Below are 21,677 nucleotides of genomic sequence, written 5' to 3'. Positions count from 1 at the left end.
GGTGGCTTTACAAACAGAAGATGCTGCTGAGGATCTGGCAATGGAGAAGAATACAGCTGCTATCTGCTGAGCTATTATCTCAGTTTTCCACATAAATAATTCTCTCTGTCCGTAGTATGAAGTTTAGGGGAAAAACATTAGGCCACTGATTCTGTTCTGCACAATGCAGGCATCACCTTTACGAATGGACTTCATACGAAGTCTCAGTACTGTTTTTCCTGATAGAGCAAGCACGCACCTTTTACACCATAAACATCTAACACTTGCTTGCTCTCCTGAAGTGAATACCAATTTTAAGAATCTGATGATGATCACAGCAGTCCTCAAAACACACACAGGATTCATGAAGAACATCACAAAAAGGACATGAAAGCACTCCATGAAAACTTGTCACTAAAAGGGCTTTTCAGAACCTTCAGCAGAACAAGATAAAGGATCGGGAATTACTGAATAGTAACACTCTTCTTACTGCCAAAAGAATTTTTACCAATGTAAGACAGAGTATGGATTGTATGCATTGTATGTATTGTATCATACGCATTGTAAATAATTACAGATCTTTAACATCAAGAGCCATCCACGTGGAAAATCTCTTCTGCTTGGAAGCAATTTCCCTGACTCTGGTTGATGTGGGCTCCTTACCAGATCGCTCAAAGCAAAGAAGCAGTAGCTGTAAAATGAGAATCGTTATCAAGAACATGTCCTGTTTTCCAAAGAGATCTCTCTAGGATTATCTGTCAGAGGCATGAGACTACTGCATGAAAACCCACGTAGTACCAAAGATCTTTTAAACTACAATTAAAAATGAAATTTAGAGTCAGACTAAAACCATGCAAGATATTTTTTAATTTTATAGAGAACAGAAATAAGTTAAAGGGAAGGTAATAACTGTGTCCCTTTTACATGTGAATAAAGTAGGCACACACACATACAGAGTTCCAGAAGGTGCAATTAAAGGTGCATTTGCAATCTAGAACACACAAAGATACAGCACTGTTGATGGTGATTATATTCTGCAAAAATTTTGCCTAAGGAAGGACTACATATCTGGTCCAGTGAAGCTGATCTTGATGCAGTGCTAATAGAAAACAACTGGGGACTCAGTAGTAACTGAAAGACTCATAAAGAGACCCTAATAATAGAACAGAACTGGCTGTCCTATGACTAGAAGCAAGAGAAAACACTTGCCTGTAATAAAGTATAAAAAATAGTCTACACTAAATATTTCTCATAATTTACTGTTATGACTATGGGTTCTCCAGATTAAAAAAAAAAATGCTTTCCAGATGAACAGACAAAATATACAAATCGTACTTTGCCCCAGTGTTTCCACCATACATGAATGGAAAACAAAAAGTAGATTTCACAGAATTTCATTCAAACCCCTTTAAAAAAAAAGTCATTAAGAGACATAACTGGAATACTACTGTAACTACTGCAACATATATTCAATATTATGTGACATGATGAAGCATCACACTTTAAATATGAAAATATCACTTCTCTTCCTCTACCAGGCATCCTTAAGAACTGCCATTTTGCTTGGAAAATGGCTGCTGCAGCTTGACTGCTCTGCATCTAACTGACCTCAGCAACATGTCTGGAAGTTTCCATTAGTGAGGAATCCACAACCAGTGAAAAGAGCAACAATTAGAACAACATTTACACTTCATTACATCAAGACTGATCAGATTAGAATATATAACAATATCAGAGTTTACGGAATTGCACCCAGTTAGAAAGCAATCTTGTCATTTCTTTCTCTCCAGCATCAATGATAGGGAAACAATTTCTCCTCCAGGAAGATGTTGCCAGCTCTTGAGTTTGCAGATCCTCAACCAGAGGCCTTTTCTGTTTCAATACATCTTTTACACAACGTATAGCCCTCCAATTAGGAATGTGACAAAGTTTTAGTTTTACTGAATTACAAAATGTTGCTTCCTCCCCTTCCATCAGCCTGCCTCAGTTTACTGTTACTTTAAAAAAAAATAAATTTCAACTCATTATTCAACATTTACTTGTCACCGATGAAAAGAAACTGTCAGAAATTCAAGTATTTAAATTCTAAGTACAGCATAAAAATTAATGCCGTATGACAGTCATCACAGAATACATTCTCTAAACAACAAAAGACAGATTTTCCTCATGAAGCAAACACAACTTGGTTCTTCTTTTTTTGTTTTATGAAATAAAACAGCAGAGTGATTGACAATCTGTAGTACGATTCACTTTATTAACTGTAATAAAATAAGCAGGCTCTGAAAGCTAGATGTGAGATAAGGACTTCTGCGTCCCAGTCTCCAACTAACCAGCACCTCTGAACTCACTTTGGTGCGATACTACAGCTGCGGACAGAAGAAATAGCACAATGTAATGAAGTGTGACGGAGCTCACAATCTGGCTGCAACAAATACTGCCTTGAAAACGTTTGGCCTTTCCTTTTCTAGACGTCTTTAAAAACATGCTGACCTAAATATCCTGTGGAGTAAGGACACCACGCTGCATTACAAGCAGGAAGGTTTGGGTCTTCACGAATTGCCAGCTGCTGCCAGCTGTAAGAACAGATCCATATACTGTAGGTCCTTTCACTTCCATACGGTCCCTTCTAAAAAGCACTGTGCCAGAAGTTGGTGGTCTGCTGATACGACCTGTAAAGGTTTTGAAAACTCCTAGCAGGAAGAAAGCTACACTGTCACAGAATGGCCTGTCCACAGCACAGTCAGGAAATTAGGATAAACACTTCTTTTTTTCCAACGGAAAAAGGCTATTTGAGGGAAAGGCCTGGAAGTTTACACAAGTGAGTCTCAGCTTTCCTTTCAGTAAAACTCTTGAATGATTTATGAAAACAAACTTTTCAGTAAGGCAGATCCATGATTAGAGATGCATTTGTGCCTAAACTCTGCCTTTAATACATGTATTAGTCAGGTTTTTAAGCGCATCAGCAAAGGTGACCTTAGGCACCGGTAAAACATTAATTCATATCCTATACTGGAAAAGGAGCGTTTGAATAGAATATCCAGCCTGTGACAGAAAGGAATTGTGCAAAAGAGAAAAAGCTAAGTCATAAACGTCCTGACCCCCAAGTGCCTGCGCTTGCCAAATATACATTAGCTCAGCTTTTACATTTAATATGAAGAAAAAATCCTGGCAGCACCTCCTCACTCAAGCCTTAAAAAGGCTAAGGATAAAACTGTCAAAAGAATGAACTCAGCCTCATCTCCCACAAACCGTGCAGCTTCTCAAGCTAGCACCAGATGTGAAGAGAAACAGCCCAGCTTAACACTTGGGTAACACAAACTAGGTAAGCGTCGCAATTCACATTAACACGGTTCTCTCTGACAGCTGCGCTGACCGCACCTCCTGCAGCCCCGGTACCCCTACGTCCTTCTTCCGAACTCCATCATCCAAGCACATCAGAGCTGCTCCAAACGGCGCAGGAGAAACGTGAACAGCAGGAGTCCCCCAGTGGTAAAAATACCTCACAGAAACGCTCTCCTCTTTCCCCAGTACCTGCGGCACGCGGCTGGCAGCCAGCCAGGGCCTTGCCGCCGAACAGCTGGAGCGTGATTTACAGGCGGGTTTTAATACTTTGCCACTCTTTAAAAATAAATAGTTCAAGACGATACACTTGCTGCACACCAGTAATACATCTAGGAAGGTAAGACGTTCAGGAAAAAAAAACACAAAAAAAACCTTTCCAGCTTTTCAGTTCTGATATCTCATAAATCGTTCCTAATACGCGCAGTAATTCCTAGAATTTTACAAGGATACTTCTCTGTTTCCGTATCATGTCACACAACAAAAACGTAATACCCAAAATTAGACCACTGCACTCAACTAAGATCTGGGGAAAATATGATTTGTAAAGTATTACTCCGAAATACCAAGGTTTCCTGAGTTAAAACATCTTTCAAATATTATAAATCCCTTTCAATTCTGAAAACCAAGAGGAAGGATAAGTAATAAACCTTAATTCTCTGTGACACGCTCCTTGAGTCTCTGATCTTGTTCAACATGTAGCACTCACTCCCAGGAACATTATAAATCATCACCCTAATCTGTCAGAGCCACTCTTTGCCACAGAAGTAGTACAGCCTGCTATGCAGATAGAGCAGCTATCTGTTACAAGCACTTTACATGTCTCCCATTCTGATAGCTGCAGTGGCAAGGAGCTCTTTTCAACACAGCCCAGGTCCATTATCATTTATTATATTTCTCATTCTTGCTAAAGACAGAAACTAGTCACTTTAATTATTCTACAAGCTCGAACATTGATTCTTACAAAGCAATCCTGAGTCCTTCAATTAGCTCAAAGGGAGCTAACAAGTTGCTCTATTTCATTCTTTTTGGGGGACAAAAGAATTCTGTCTCTCACTTGTAAATCACATTTCTCTTTGCAATCTAGGCCAGATATTGCATACTGCCTGCATTACAGGAATCTGTGGGTTTTTTTCCTGAAGATCCTACTGAGAACAAGTTTAGAAAAAACACTATTTATGAAATCAATTTTTTTGCCTCCTCTTAGTATCAAAGGTATCACCACTTACTGATTATCTTTTAGATACAGTGTTGCTTTTATTAAGTCCATATAGGATTAAGTACGTACTTAAATCACAAAAAATGATTTAAAATAATGAGAAAAGGGTCCCCATACAGTTGCAGTGCTACAAATACATGTGTAAAGGCACAATGGAATACTACTCATTTTCTTAGCTTTTCAAAGTATTGAAATGTGAAAGATTTTTATTCTGACATTTCCTCATTCAAGCGGAGCCAAAAGTTTGCAACATTTAAATCCTTGACTGAATGCAACAGGACAGAGATAACTCTCATTTTAATAATCTGAGGAATTTGTAAGCTTACCTGCAATTAGCATAAGTGAAAGCTAGTATCAGACTGTATAATTACTGCACAGCAGTGCAGTACCTAAGCCCTAAAGATGACAGCTTCACAAGTGCAGCCATTCTCTGTCTTGTTAAGTGAATAATTTAAGGTAGATAATTAAGAACACTGCAGAGTGGCTGCTTACAGTGGATGCCAGTAAAAATCATCTGTTTTCAGAAGTGTAACTTAAAAGATGCCTAGAGATACCGACACATTTTGTAATGAAAAAATAAATAAATAAAACTGTCACAATTATTCAGAGTTTATGACTGTGGTTATGTCATTAATGATGTCCTTAATATATTGACAACCTCACCTTTTAGTCACTCGTTCAAACACAGTCCAAGAGGGTAATGACCAAGAGTATTTATACAGCCTTAGGATGAACTGCACAGGACAAGACAGGGGGAGGGAGGATGTTATGGGATAGATAGCCAAGCTACAGAAATCATCATTTTAATTGGCATCTTTGTTGGCAGCTTCCGCAAGGAGGTCAAGGACTGAGCAGGGAATGAAAAATGAACTACCTTCTCAATTCTAGAACCAGAGCCCTGCTCCAGCAGACAGTTGTTTGGCTCATCCCTGCCAGACTGGACGTTTTGTAGGAATTAAGACATAATACCAATTTATGGAAAGCTAAGGCATCCATTTGGTAGCGTTTTTATTAAAATAGGTTAATTCTAAATTTATTCTCATGTACGCTCTTTAATCTTCCCACAGCTCTTAGGGAAAGGTCAAGGGCATGGAGATAAGTTATGTTTAGCTATTCAGCAGAAATGTATTAAAGAGCCAAATGAAGCTTCAAGTCAGATTCAAATTACTCTCTATTTACTAAATGAAAAAACATTGCTTGCCTTCCTCCCTAAACATTAATGCATCAGAATTAATACATTCACTTTCCACTCAAACCACAAGACAGCTGTTGAGACATTCCTATACCACGCAAAAAAGAAAACAACACCCCATGTTCAACAATTCTCACACCAATTTATAGACAGGATTAAATACACTAACATACCACCTTTCTTTACAAGTCTCCTTTAATTTCCTACTGCGAAGGCGGGATGTTTGGCAATGGGAAGAGACATCTCACGCATCTGCAGCCTTGGGGAACGTTTGCTTAGAAACACACAGTTTGACCTCTCCAAGGATCAAAGCAGTTTACTTCATCAGGTCATAAGAGTTATCAACCACTGCAAGTTTTTGTCCCCTTCTCACTATTTAGTAGACTAAAATTAAGCAAATAGAGATTATGAAGGAAGCAAGTATATTGGTTTATGATAAAACTGTAATTCTCATGACTTTTCACATGAGAAGACTATAGCAGCCCTTATCCATGCAGTCCTTTAAAGAAATCTGACAAGCAAATTACCAATTGATAATAGCATTTCAAATAGTGCAGACACCTTGCTGTATTCAATCACGTCTTGTTTCATGACTCTGTGTGTGCGGAGAAAAGACTTGTTTGTCTGGATCCTAATGGATAACACAAAGTACATTCCCATGGCAATATAAAGTGAACAACAATAAAAATGATAATTTACTTTGCTGTCAGGTGCTGATCCTGTAGGTGTGAAGGAAAGCAAGTAAAGCTGCGGGGACTGGGTTTTGATCTGGTGTTGTATTTAAATATTCTGTAGTTGAGATCTAATTGCACTTAATCTGCTCAATAAAATTATCTTCGCTGTTATTAGTATCCCAGACTTGTGTTATTATATAATCCTAACCTATTTTTTAAACAGACATTTTAATCTGCTGCTTAAGCGTTCATTAATGCAAAGCCACTGCTGCGCAGAACGAATTCCTCTCTATTTGCAAGTGGCAGGCCTGGGGAAGTTCAGGTATATTCCTTGCAAACTACCACCAAAAGGCCAATATCATCCTTCCTGATGGTTTTCTATGAACATATTCCACCAGGAAAAGACGGCGGCTCTAAAAAGCACAGTGGCATCTGTAAATGTGATACAGTATTATTCAAATAATTAAACGTGAGATACGGGTTCACACGTAACAGCTTTTGGACAAGCCCTTCCATTCTTGTTTAATTTCTGAATCTGAATAAATAATCTTCATGCCAAATAACCTAAATGCATGAATTATTTCCCATTTTAAGAATCCTGAGATCCTCAATTATCCAATACAACTGACATCCATCAACTGCACTTAATTGCCTGTACGTTCCAAGTCCACTGCATGTTTATTTATATCACTTGCACAACACAGTAGGCGTTTTATGAGACAAGAATAAGATGAGATATGTCACAGTCTAATGCTTAGTGATATGACGGGAATCACATTTGTTTTTTTAATCCTAGTTTTTCATGGAAATGTAGGTAAAGAGAGGAGACCAATATTGCCTTATCTCCACACTCATGAAAGCTCTCAGAAAGTTTTTAACCCATGGGACACGTTCAGACAAGACTGACAGAGGAATGAATAGAAAGTTCTTAGAAACGCCATGATAAACAGACTAGCATGGAGGAGATGGACCGAGCAAATCTGCCTGCTAAGGAGAAGGTGCATGTTTCTCAGGCTCCAAGACAGAGAGGGTGCCAGTACGCATACCCAGACAGTTCTTCAGCATATGCCTAACACCCACCCACCCAGCTGTGACATCAGCTGCCCCACAGAGACCAGAGACGTGGGACAGAATTAAGAACAAGTGAAGTCGTGAGTGAGTATCTGGGGAGACACAGCAGAAACAGAAGACAGGAGCCCTGTCTGTGCAGAGAACAGGGCATCCAGAAGACTGACGATGCCAATTTGTAGGAAGCCAGTCTTTATTAGCTCTGTTACTCAGGAACAATTTCTTCTATTAGTCCACATCTCAAACTCCTTATATGGTGGGTGAGAGAGCAGTTTGGAGAATGCTAGAAAAAGCAGAGTTTAAGGGCAGCCTTCAAAGAGGAGAGGAGACGTCACATCAGCAGAAGCAGGGGAGGATGGGGAGGTGCTGGAGCACAGAGACAGGGAGAGCAGGGATGGGGCAGAGGCGGACCACAGAGCAAAGCCATCAGACAGGAGAACATGGAGGAGCCTGTCATAAAAGGAAGGGGAAGAACTGGTTTTGCTGAACCGAGCTTTAATACTGAATTTAGGGCACAGAATTAAAAAGGAAGAGATTGGAAGCTTTTAACACTTTTGAACTTCATCAGCTACATGACAAAACTTCAATGGGAAGATGTATTTTATGGACACCAGACAGTGATAAAAATCATATAACCAGTGACTGCAGAAAAGCATCTTTATTTATGGGTTCCTACTCAAATTGTTTGATATCTTCAACTCTCTTTACAACCCATCATTTCTGCAAATTTCTATGCAGGAAGAGCTATCTCTGTGCCATTACACTGTGTCATGCATCTCTCACGCTAAATTTTCGGCTGAGTGAAGATTGCACAGGACAATAGTCTGACATAAAAATTGTCGTCAAAGCATCGCAGTAACTAAAGAACTATTCAGAAAATAGCTTAATTGTGTTAATGCCCTAACTGTATTGATAGCACTGTTGCATTAGTCTCATCCAAAGAAAATGCAATAATGTCAAAATAATACCAAAACACTAACATAAAATAATTACAGAATTAGTTTAGTCAACAAAAATCATCGCATTTCTAAAATGAAAGCTGTAAACACATTCCTTCCCAAGGTTAAGATAATATAATGCACGGCATAAAAAAAGAAACGTATGACGCTTATCACAGAAATTCTGCCTTACAGTTCAGAAATTCTTATTTCTTTTCATCACATACAGGCATTTTACTCTCAGCGTTTTTAACATACTGTCAACTCCTGACAGATACCACTGGGTTTTCCAACACTGCCAAAGTTATCGTTGAGAATCAAACACAAAGAGTTATAAAAATAAAGTTTTAAAATACTTTTAATGTTAAGAGCCAGAGTGCAAATCACCTGCCATAACGTGCACCTTGCTGTGCCATCAGGAGACAGAAGGCTGCAGGATGCTGTTCCTTTTGGCACTGTTCTCTGCATTTCACGGGGGGATGCAGCTTATCGACAAGCCCGCTGAGGAAGGCTGCCATACAGAGGCTCCTAATCGGTGCTGGCATCTCCTCTGGCCAGGCCTGCCAGCAGCTGCACCACTGCAGTGCCACTGACCTGTCAGAGGCTCTCACCATGCCATGCTAATAGGGCTGCTGCGTCCAACCCCTTATCCCTGTAAAACAGCAGTTCGTAGACACCTGGCAGAAAAGTGAAGCTCTTTGTGAGTTCTGTGTCCCCATGGCCCCTCTGCAGCCCACAACCCCTCCTGCGAACCAAGTATTTGAAATGGCTGTACTTACTCCCCACAGGTGGCCAGACCCTGCTTCTCTCCTCAGCAAAAAGCACCCCATCTTTCAAAGTAACTCCACCAGTATCCCTGGGATATCTGCAGATACCTGCATGCCTTTGCTTCTGTTTCCTAAGTAGCGTGGTAGTTACACAAGCCATAAAGTTGGCTTGTAATGAGAAACAGAAGGCTATGCAATTTGCTGCTCAAAAACGCATACACATTTCATCATTTGATATCTGGTCCACCACACTATAACTGAAGCTCTTCTGTGAAGATATAGAAAAGGGCATGGGAATTCTCTCCAAAATGCTACTTGAGACAAAAGACAAGATGTGCTTCACTGGATGCGCTGTACACTATAAGCAGAATGCCTGGTCATGCTTATAAACAAGTCCTAAAAGCATAGAACAGCTTGGGTTGGAAGGGACCTTAAAGATCATCTCGTTTCAACTCTCTGACATGGGCAAGGTTGCCAACATTAGATCTGGCACTAGACCACATTGCCCAGGGCTGCACCCTACCAGGCCTTGAGCACCTCCAGGGATGGGACACCCACAGCCTGTGCCAGCGCCTCACCATCCTCTAAGGGAAAAATTTCCCCATGACATCTAATGTAAATCTCCCCTTTTTTTAGTTTAAAGCTGTCTTAGTTTTAGTTGGGATGGAATTGTTTTCTTCAGAGTATCTGGTATGCTATGTTTTGGTTTTAGCAGAAAAACAATGCTGATAGCACACCAACGTTTATAGTTGCTATCAAGCAGTGTCACGCAGACCCGAGGCCATTGACTTAAACTGGCCGAAGGGATATTCCATACCAGATGACATCATGCAGGAGGAGTTTTGAAGGGGGTGGGAGTTCATCTCTCCCTTCTTCTGCTGCTCAGGGGGCTAGCTGGGCATCATCTGCGGGGTAGTGAGCAATTGCTTGTGCATCACTTATGTACATTTATATATATTTGTCATAATTATTATCCTTTTCTCTGGCTTAGTAAATAGTTTCATCTCAACCCACGAGTTCTATTTTGCTGATTTTTTTTTATTTTTTTATTTTTTAATTCTCTCCCCCATCTCACGGGGAAGGGGAGGAGTGAGCGAACGATGGTGTGGCGCTTAGGCACCTGCCAGGTTAAAGTGCAACAAAACCCATTCCCCCATGGCCTATCATTCACTATCAGATCATGTAAAAAGTCAGCCTCCCTCCTGATTATCAGCTCCTTTTTAAGTGCTGGAAGGCCACGAAGAGGTCTCCTAAGATCCTTTTCTTCTCCAAGCTCAAGAAGCCCAGCTCCCTCAGCCTGCAGTCTCAAAACACTTTTGTTGGCTGCAGGAGAACACTCCCTCCTCTGAGTTTCTTTCAAGACTCCTACATATTCCCTCTTGCTCCCAGCATTCAAGGAGACACTGAATATTCACACAGAAATGCTCTGTGCTCTATCACCATATGCTTCCTCCTTTCATGAAAAGGATTTCACCTCATTTCCCGTGTTGACAAGCCCTGCCCAGACTAGTGGGACAAGCAGAAACTACATTTGCTCAAAACTGTGCTGTACGAAAGACCTGAAGATGACAAAACTTTACTCTTAATAGATCTTCAAATATATTAGCAAAAAAAAAGTTCCAGTAATCTCACCAAGGCAATAAATATGGACCAAGATGTGAATATTTGCTTATACCTATTTAATGTTTCAATGCCTGTTCACATTCCCCCTGAAGTTAAAGTGCATATGCACTGCCTTTATAAGCCAGTCAATCAGTTACTTCAGCAAGGTACTTAATTCCCCTCTCATAATCAGATCTAGCTTCAAGAAATGTAGAAAACAGGAAATTCAAAGAGCTCCTACAAGCCAACAGCCACCAAAGTGATTTTCTTTTGTGTGAAGTCCAATCTGATTATGAAAATGGCAGAAGTGGAAATCAGCAACTAGTATCTATGCAGCCTTGATAACTTGTTATCTGACTGGAAGCCAGCCTAGTTGTCCCTCCAAAGAAAATCTGCAGACAGAAATGTCAAAGAACACAAACATTGTACATGGTCATATTAGATTTATTTTTGTCAAACTATTTTAATTTTGTTAAATGCAGCTAAAATAGATGCCTGTGTTTTGTTTTTTGTTTGTTTTTTTTTTCTTGCAACATGCAAAGAGTCACTAATTCTCACTGGAGACTTACACTAGATTTAAAAATGTAACAACAATATTAAATACCAGTTCCAAAATCTATTATTCTCATTAATACACATTATCTTACAAGGAAAAAAATATAGCTGTGCATCTGACAATCTGTTGTAGGCAAAATTAAGAATACATTTTTACTCTTCTGATTCAAAAGGCTCAACTGCACATCAGAAAACCAGAACTAAGCCAAAAAATTACAACAGGAAACAGAATACATTGTAATCAAATAAAAAGATCTTGATGTGTTATGCTTACTTCAGTGGGAACAGCATCAGATTGCAAGACTCCTATTAACTTAATAGGATCTGGTTTATTGTTTATGAAATTGGGCAAATGTGCAAGGTAAGTAACAAGAAACATCTCATTTTTGGAAATAATGCAGCAATATAAAAGGCAAGAGAATTGTAAACAGTCAAGAGAAATCAAGATATTTAGTATCTTGTAAATTAAATTGCCTCTGTAGAAATGTGGCATTGAAAATATTCTTATAGAAATGACTGAAGAAAACACACTGTTAAATTACAAAAATACGTAGGATTTGAAATATACACAGATTTAGGAATAGGATTAGAGGCCTCAGGCTTCAGGAATTGGGGACGTCATACAGTATTTATTCATTGCAGAAGCCACTGATTCACATGCTACAAACTCCAAAAGGAAAAATCAGTGATTCTTTTGGCTAGGACAAGGGCTCTGACTTATATTTTTGGTAAAATATACATATATATACACTATATACATATAAGGGAAAAAAAGAAAAAACCACAGAAGAAAACAATTTTGTATGGATTTTGTGAAAGACAAGTAATTTCCTAAGTAGGAAAAACAGAACCACATAACAGTTGAAGGTTCAGAGACCTGCTACCCAGAACACAGCTCTTACATTAATACAAGAATTGTTGAAGTGTATGGGGAAGCAATCAATTATTGCTTAAAATAATTTCATGGTTATGGAAGTTTAGACAGTACCAATACTCAATGACGTGAGTTTTCTCATTGTGAACCCCCTGTTTTACAGAAGCAGCAAAAAGAGAAGGGATGAGAGTAAGGAAAACTAAAGAGTCTTAAGCAGATGGACTGGGAAGCTCTATTCCTCTGGATGCTGTGAATCCATTTTGAAAAACAACCTTTCTCCATACTGATGTTCATACTGTAGTTCCTCCACACCAAGGTTCATTCCTTCCCAGTGCCAACACTCTGATCTGTGAACTCCAATCATACAAGACGACTACAAGACTTCCAATAGCTCAGAAGAAGAATGTGGAAGACTACTAACCCACTCCTACCTCTGAACCATGCAGATCATCCCAGAGGGAAACCCAAACCCATTTCTACGAAATCCTTAAATATATCTACAGAATGTAAATAAAACTGCTGAATTTAAACACCACCAGCATCGCATCCTTCTGAGAACTCCAGACTGCTGTTTCCATTTTCAAAATACTACAAACCACCACCTTGCTGATCCTTGTTGCTTGCATCCGTACTTCCAGCTTACCCAGTGCACCAGCCAAACCTGTTAGCTTCAGCTGCTGTGCTACTCACTCACATTGTTCCAATGAGGAATTACACAGCCCAGTAAGAAACCGTGTGCTGTGCTATCTACTGAACTCTCCCTTTTAATTAAGAAATTTACCATATTAAACATAAAGTACACACCGGAATGGGCTCCCCAGGGCAGTGGTCATGGCACCAAGCCTGTCAGAGTCCAAGAAGCATTTGGACAACACTCTCAGAAATATGGTTTGATTTTCAGACCTGTGTGGAGCCAGGAGTTGGACTCGGTGATCTTTGTGGGTCCCTGACAACTCAGGATATTTGGTGATGTCCTCTTCTAAATGTAAGCTCCCAGATACTGGCTGCAATACTGCTGTTCACAGTGTTTTTGAAGAGTAAACATCCTCTTATGAGACACATGAGGAATCAGGAAACTCTCCTTTTTGACATACAAACATACAAGCCAGTTCCTCTCTCATTTGTTACTCATACAACACACTTCGCAAAAAACAGTTTACTACATTAAAAAGATATACTGGAAAAATTATTAATTTCTAGCTGTCTTGCACTTTAACAACTAGAAACAAGACATATGCAGCAGCATGTAACCAACCACTTCTCCACAGATTACCAGTAAAACTTCATATTTTTTTTTTCAAGAAGTACTCTGATTTTTGTTGCACATTATTTAAGATTATTTTTTTAACACAGTAGTTGTAAAATAAAGATACTCAAGGCTGAACAGTTGGTTGTTAAGCCTATGATTAAGTAACTTAGAAATGAAACCATAAGCAGACAGCATTATGCCATCCCAATTATGTTGGTCTAAATATTCAAGTCTTTTTAACATTAAGTATTCTGTCCACACCACTTCACAGCCATGGCTTAAGGCTTTTTATTTGGCTTTAGTGGCTCTCAACTTTGCATTGAAATGAATATTTCAGAAACATTTCTCTTGGAAGTATTTCCACAGTTAAAACACAAAGCCACAGTTCTCATGCAAGGCATTTTCTTGAAGTATCCCACGGAGATGATGTACAGCTACATTGTATCAGCCCATGTCAAAATAGTAAGATATCTTCCAGTCATTAGGGTCAACGTCAAATAAAATAAAAATTCAAGAACCAAACTGTTCCCCAGGTAGTGAAGAGCTGCAGATAGCTTTAACAAGTGACAAACTAACTCAAGCATGTACTGTTAATTTGGTGTGAAACTCAACTCCAAAATCCAATCAACAGATTTTGCCTTTACTATAGTTGTGATAGAAGTCAACGGCCTTAAAATGTTTTCACCTCTCAGAAGCTGTTAAGATTTAAGCAAAAATGGCTGTTTAAGCAAAAAGCTTATACATCACAATAAGTAACCCAAATCTGTTCCTCTCTGAAACACACACAGAGGTCTTCAGTAATTTCAAGACCTGCCTACTAGAAAAATTCACAACCTTGAGACAGAAATGCTGCATCAGACACAGTATTTCTAAAGAAAAAATCACACATACTGAAATCAGAAGAATAAGATGGCCCTGCCCTTCAACAGGGAAGACTCTCAGTCCTGGATTTGGCAACGTGAGGTACAGGAGGACTAGCTTCATAGGAAGAGCTGAATCCTGAACTTAAAGCGTAGATGGAGAGGAAGGAAGTCCAGCCTTCATTCTGAATACACAGGATACATTTCCACATGAAAACCAAACACTGAGCTCACATTTCTGTTTCAGCCATCTTTCTGTTTTCTTCTGTACGTTACAGTTTGTTGAACATTTAAAGCAATGCTGTTGAACAATGCCTTAAAGTTTATATAGAACACTTACTTTGTCTTTATAGTTCCAGACTAACTAAACCACAAGTGCCAATACAACACAGGCTACTTAAAAATATAAAATAAAGCTTCATTTTAATAGCGTGATCACATCATTTGCTCCCATTAGGTTAATGGGAACTTGAGAGAAACTACAAACTCAGTAACAGGTCGAGCAATATATTCCTGCATTATGGTTTAAGCCAACATATCGATGCTTCAACAACTAATGAGAAAGCAGCGTCCTGGTTAACTAAAGGATACAATTTTGAACTTCTTTCAGCACAAGATTAGGCCAAATTTAACTGCTTTTAAAAACTGTCCTCCATTTCTCCAACTTATGTAGGCTTCAAAAGACCTACGTTAACAAACAAAACAGTCATCTTGGGCAAACGTTTCCTTTCCAGCCCATATACAAGACAATTATGGTGATTTTCTGTACTGTCTCAAAACTAAGTAAAAAATGAACAAAAAGGCACAGCTGAAGCAATAGCCTTGATGTGTACCAAGTCACACAGTACCACAGAGTAACCTACATGAGATACAAGGGTTAACCTCCGCTTTTAATTACACCCAAGTAACTTTAATGAGAATGAACACTGCAGAAACATCTATAAGCAGCAGTGACTGTATTAGCAGTTACAAAATTCCTGCCACCACTGCTTGCACAGGGTTTTGTTTGTTTGTTTAAATCAAGATATGAAAATCTTACAAAGTTCTGCTGCTTGGGGTATGCGCAGAGTCCTGCAAAACTCTAAGCCCAGGCAGCTTTAAAGAACGTTACATGCAGCAGTAACCATGACGATAAGAAAAATGCTTCTGCTAATCCTTTTCTTTAAAATGACAATATTTCCAAATAACGGTGGTTCTCCTCTGTATTACACCTTCTGCTTGTTCCCTGTTAATCCAGGCCTCCTATCCTTTGTTAGACTGAAACTTCCAGCAAAGTGAACAGGGATTTGTGGTGCACTACTAACACTGAATGAGTCCTCAGCAGCCCACCAGCACCCCAAGTGGCTGTGGTAGGAAAGAAGTCTCTTGTCCTATTTTACTGCTGCACACAACAAATAGAGAAACTTACTGCATTTCTAAGAAAATTAATTACTTTGCAAGTGAATGGGCAATCTAATAAGTAACAGAAAGCCAGAGGGTATTTCAATAGCCATAGTAACACTGCAAAGATAGGTTAGAATTTGTCCCTTTCGTTTAAGAAAACAGCCTAGAATACCTCTACACTGATTTTGTCTTGCTTTTGTACTAACCTGGGGTTATTTTTTTGTTGTTTTTTTTTTAAGTTTTTTTAAGCAATAAATAAATAACTGAATTTTCTTCAGAAATGATTTGTCTCCCTATTTCTGCAATAGATTTGATCACCAAACAAAAGTAATGCTCTCAAAAGATGTATGCAATTTGGATCTGAAGTTACATTTTGAAAAGTGACTAAAGGGCTGATTTTCAAAGGCATTAAGATACCTAAAGATGCATTAAGCACTTAGAATTTTTTAAAATGTCTGGGCATCTAGCACCTATTTAAATCACTTAGCCCTTTCTGAAAATCCCAATGGGCAGTTATCTACATTTTATGTGTCTATAGGCCTTTGAAAATCTGTACCATTAAATACTTAACAACCTACATCCCCGGGCTTTTAATGAGACTTAAGGTCCTAACAAGTGCAAGTAATGCTGAAAATTGGTCAAGCCATTCTCTCTGTTCTTTTCTTTTCTCTTTTGAAGAGCAATCTACTAATGCTTATCTGCAGCATGTCAGTTAACTACAGTTTAACATCATCAGATGTACATGTTCCATTGTGCACACTCAGTGCACGTTATGTAACTAAACAAAGTCCTGAGTACAGACCACATCCTTACAAAACTTTCTGAAACTGTGAAAAAGAATATAAATTCCAACCTTTCACCACTGTAAATGCCCAAATTCATTGTTTCAACCAACATCATCCAACATGAGTGTAAGTCTGATACAAACAAACAGCATAATCTAATTATCAAATAACATTCTAATTACTACAAGCAAGTTCTGAAAGGCACAAAACAACAACAAAAATTTAGAGGAAAAAATGGAAGAAGTGGTAAATTGGCTCCCAAAATAGCCAGCAGATGCAGAAAACATGACAAGCCTTAATTTTGATTTTTTTTTTAAACAAAAATGTATTAAATTATAAAGCATTCCCTCATGAAAACATTTGAAAGATTATCTTCTGATGTTCTTGAATGTCAGTGGAAGGTAATTTGCACTGACCACATTCCCAAAAAGGAACTGATTTGTAAATCAGGAACGCAGGGAATCAGATTGCCACCTACAGGAACATTTAGCATTTATTGTTAAGGATGACTCGAGAAGAATACAAACGGCCATCCTGCCAAGAACTCTTTCAGCTTTAACTATTATTACAAAACCAACTATATTATGAACTTCTTAAATGCAGAAAGTCACCAACATATATCTTTACTTAAGAGGGTATTGTTCCATGAGTTCTGAAAGTTCCATAATTCAACTCACATTTCAGTTAAAGAATTTTAAGTCTGCTTACCTGATACAATCGGTGCTAGCCTGAATATGTCTGATAGCCTGCTGTTCACCGGTTCATAAGGGGAATCTTCAAGCAAGTCATTTCCTAAAGACAAAAAATACATTCACTTTTTTAATACAAGAATTCCAGCTAAGATTTTGTTGCTATCAAATGACGTTATTCTATAACAGCAATAGCTAATGCCCTTTAAAGCATTTGCATGGCTATTTCTCTATAAACACCTGAAAGAAGCAAGTTGTTTATCCCCATCACTTGTTCTTTTCTCTCCTTCCTCCATGGATAAGGTCATGATTTGTTTTGCAGTGATAGTCTGACATCACCAGATCTGTCCCATCTCGATACACCAGCAGGAGACAAGCTGTAGCAGGGAAGTTCCTCTTCGCTACACTAACAATAGAGGAGCAGACCAGGTAACAGCCAAAAAAATGAGTATCTTCGGAACAAAGCATTCCTAACAAGATATTGTTGGAAGGGAAATTTATTTATGATGCAGAAAATGCCCGAGAGTAGTGCAATTTATTATGAAAGCTAGAACACAAATAATATATTGACTCATTACAACCTTCCAGTAGATGCCTGGATAAGTGAACAGAAACGGATGACTTCTGTGGGATAATGTACAGGAAGGTACATAAAAACAGTTAAATGGGAACCACGTGGAAATGAAGGACAGCATCTTCAACTCCAGGGCCAGAGCAAAACAGGGACAAAAAATGATACATCTCTCATAAGGACCTGACTGTTCTCAGCAGACTGTGGGAAGCTTGCCAGTGACATCAATGAGAACAGAAGTCACAAGTCAGTCACTCTCACATCCCTCCTAACTGGCACTTATACCTGCTCTAGGAAGCACAAACTTCTCTTTTTTGCCTCAACATATCCAGGGAATCTCGCTAGCAAACACCAGAAACAATAAACTTTTCTTTAAAACAATGCTCCTCTTCATGTTACATTTAACAGTTTCAGTGCCCCGTGATCTTGTTAGGCGAGTCCTAATTATGGAGTTGAAATATTGGGAAAATGTCTCCAAATGACTGTTTTTGTAGCTTTTGCACTTGCTAATGCCCTGGTTTGACTCTGGTTTAGAAAGGTCAGCTGGGTCCCCTGGAGGAAACCCTCATTGTGGATTTCCCAACAACAGGAGATGGAGCAGCAGCTGTTCTTGTGTCGGATGAAAGGTCCTCAGTTTGCAGCTGAAGAGCACAATGTGAATTACGAGGTCAGACCCTCGGCTTAGCCTCAGTGGCAGCAGCTAGCTGCAGATGCGAGGGGCTGGGAAGTCACCCTGCATTAGGGGAAGTGTAATGTTTCTGTGTTTTGCAACGTACCCTGTAAGCTCTGGTACATGCTCCAGTAAATGCGTAGGCAGTTTTTCTCCTTCTTCATGCCCCTCTTGCAGCGGCAGTTGTACAGAGATTTCTGCTTGAGAGCCTCCATGGCGCTTTTGCATTCATCCTTCGCCTCCAGGCCTGTCGCCCGGCTGAAGTTGCTCTCTTTGCCGGCTACACACTGCCTCAGTGTCCTGTATTTAGTACTACAGCTCTGCTCCTTCAGACACTGATCGCTGGCTTTCACGCAGTCGAGGCGGTCCCCTCCGGGCAGCCCGCTCACTTCTGCCGACAGAAGTACGTCTGGAAAGAGGAGACACAAACCAACACACACTCTCTTTGAGGGAGGGGGCTGCTATAAGCGGGGCTCCGGGCAGCACGAGGCACTTCCCTGCACGAAGCCCACGGGCAGCACCTCGCGACGCACGGGGCACGGCCCCGGCCTAAAGCACGTGGGCTTCTCACAGTGAAATCCGCTTTAGCGGGAGCGCGAGGGAAGAAGAGCACGCGTTAACCCTGCTGGTTTATTTATGAGGAAACGCAAAAAGGAACGAAAACCCACAGGGGTTAACGCGCCTGACAGAACGAGCCTTCATCCCTCCCCGGATCCGCTTTGCTGGAACAAATACCCTCCCCGCTCCAGCGTTTAACGGCGGGGTTAAGCACTCGGCCTGACTTTCCGTGAGAGCTGTGCAGTGATTTCCATCACAGCCACCAACAGCACAGCCGCTCCGCGAGAGACGCGTCCGCGCTGATTGATATCAGCCTCCTTTTTTGCGTCAGTCACTTTCTAAAGGCTCCACACCTTTTCGCTTATTCTACACGTATCCTGAAAGGGGAAATTACGGTCTCCCCCCCTCCCCTCCTCCATTCCTCCCCAGCCTGATGCTTTTGCATGAGAACAAAGCAAATTACATTAACTCTTTCCGCTCCGCCGTGCCCCCGGAGACCCGGGCGGAGAGGCGGACCCCTCGGCGCACAGGGGAGGCCCGCGGCGGGCAGGCTGCCAGGCTGGGGGGGACGAGCCCTCCCCGGCCGCTGCCACCTTCCTCGTCCCCTCAGCAGCCTCCTTTCATTAAAATGAAAAGTTTACCTGCGACTCGCGAGAGCCCAATTTAGCACGGCGAGTCGCTAAGTCTATCACCTCCCGAAGCTCGCAGCGTGCAGCGGCCGAGCGATGCGAGAGGCAGAGCCGTGCAAACTAGTGGAAACTTCACTCCTCGGCCCGAACGATGGGCTGACAGCCACCGGGCACCCGATCCCGCACACCCCTCGCCCCGCTCCACGGGACGCAGAGCACCCGCACAACTTACCCGCTAAGGGCAGAGCCAAGTAGAGGAGCGCGAGGAACATCGTGCCGCCTCCGGATGGTTCCCCCGAACGAGCCGATGTGCCGCAACAAAGAGGCTCAGCATGTAGATATTCCAAACCCGCCGAGGTGCAAAGACTCCAAGTTCCGATCCATTGAATATAAGGGGGAGGGAAAAAAAAATAAATAATAATAACAATAAAAAAAAAAAAATCTCTCCTCTTCACCGCTTCCACCAACAGGAGCGGCGACAAGAACGCTGAGATTCCCCGTAGAGGTTTCAGGTCTGAGCAACCTGAACGCGGAGGCGCTGACTCCCGGAGGCGCACGCACCGTGTTTGTGTGTCTGTCTGTGTGTGCGCGGAGCGGCGGCAGCGGGGCAGCAGCGCCGGGCGCCTCCTTGGGTGGGCAGCGCCTGTGCCCGGGGAGGGACCGAGCGCTCACGGGGAGGGGTGAGGGAAGAGGCGCCGGCAGCCCCGCAGCCACTTAGAGGGCTCCCCGCGGCTGCCCGAGCCCTGCGGGAGGGGATTCGTCCCCACCTCAGAGCCGCAACTTTATTTCTTCGCCTGCGCGCGGGGCGCGGAGGCGGTGCTGCCTCTCGCCCGGGAGCTACGCACAGGTGCTGCCGGCGGCTGGGAAAGTTTGGCCGGGGAAACTGGGACGGAGCTCCGCCACGGGCGGGGAACTGCTGTGGCGGGGCAGCCCGTGCGCCGCAGGAGGGCTCCCGAGGGGAAGCCGCCGCCGAGTGACCGAGTTACGGAGAGGCGGCGGTGCCGCTGCCCGCGTCCCGGGAGGTGCCCCGCTGCCCGCCCTTCCCGCCCTTAGGGGGCGCGAGCCCGGTGTGTGTGTGGCGGCGCCCCGGGGCGGTGCTGACGGCCCCCGGGGCTCGGCCCGGCCCGCCTGTATCGGCTTTCACTTGGCTCCCGCATAAACGGGGCGAACATATGTCCCGCGTGCGTGACAGATGGTTCAAACAGAGAACTATGTAGTGGTTTTCCCACAGTCGCTACTACGCAGAGCTCCCCCCTAACCCAACAAAATGCAGTTAGCCCAAAATAGCGTCGGTTTCCAGATCTCCTTGCTTTTGTACATGGAACATTGGATTCAGGTGTTCTCAGCTTTTAGCTGCGACCAAATGTTTTCTTTCTAAAAAAGATCAGCCTACACTTCTATCCTTTCCTTGGCAATGTCATCAACACGCTGCTCGGCCCGCTCGACTTGAGGAATTTGCTTCTCCTTACAGTACATTTTGCCTAAAGGAATGTGCCTCTCCTTGCAGAAGGAAGCTGGTCGGGCTGGCCGCTGCCATGGAGAAAACTGAATCACAGATGGAGCTAAACTGTTGTAAGGTGCTTCAGAAACACTTATTTAAAAGCCGAGCATCTGCCGGGCTACGCCAGAATGGCGGGGCTCTCCCAGAACCCTTCTGAGTGGAAGCTCTGCTGCTGCTGCTTTTCCTCTCCTGTCCCTTTCTCTTAGCAGGTGGATTTGTATTTCCACAGGAACAAACCAACCTGTCTGGAGTGCTGCTTCTCTCCATGAAATCATAACACTGATCTCAAGTTGCAGCTGAAGAAATCACACCTCTGTGCTTTTTGTTTAATTTGAGAGGGGCTGTGCTATTCTATGGTGAAAAAAAACCTGTTATTTGCTACACATACAATAAGGATATTGTCAAAGAGAGACAGACAACAGCCAGATTTTGGGAGTATGCCTAGATAACTAGAAGGTGCTGAGTTGGTGATGGCACTGGTGATGGAAGTCAGTCTTGGCTTTTGAAGTAGCTGCTACGTAAGCCATGAAGCAAGCTGGCCTTCCAGACTCTTCAGTGTGAGTTGAAGTGAGCAA

At 41.8% G+C, this 21,677-nt stretch overlaps 1 protein-coding gene across 1 annotated transcript in view; it reads right to left on the bottom strand.

Annotated features, from left to right (window-relative positions):
* The window catches only part of GFRA1 (GDNF family receptor alpha 1), a 143,976-nt gene extending 123,348 nt beyond the window's left edge, over window positions 1-20,628 (bottom strand). The window contains exons 1-3 of the mRNA XM_021399248.1: window positions 19,834-20,628; window positions 18,521-18,823; window positions 17,193-17,276 (exon numbers count right to left, since the gene is read on the bottom strand). Of these exons, the coding sequence (XP_021254923.1) occupies window positions 17,193-17,276; window positions 18,521-18,823; window positions 19,834-19,873 (427 nt within the window). The 5' untranslated portion in view covers window positions 19,874-20,628. The remainder of the gene's footprint in view (window positions 1-17,192; window positions 17,277-18,520; window positions 18,824-19,833) is intronic.

The sequence above is a fragment of the Numida meleagris genome, chromosome 5, assembly GCF_002078875.1.
Source record: "Numida meleagris isolate 19003 breed g44 Domestic line chromosome 5, NumMel1.0, whole genome shotgun sequence".
Taxonomy (NCBI): Eukaryota; Metazoa; Chordata; class Aves; order Galliformes; family Numididae; genus Numida; species Numida meleagris.
The sequence above is the reverse complement of the archived record's forward strand: the minus strand, read 5'-3'. Positions and strand labels throughout refer to the sequence as shown.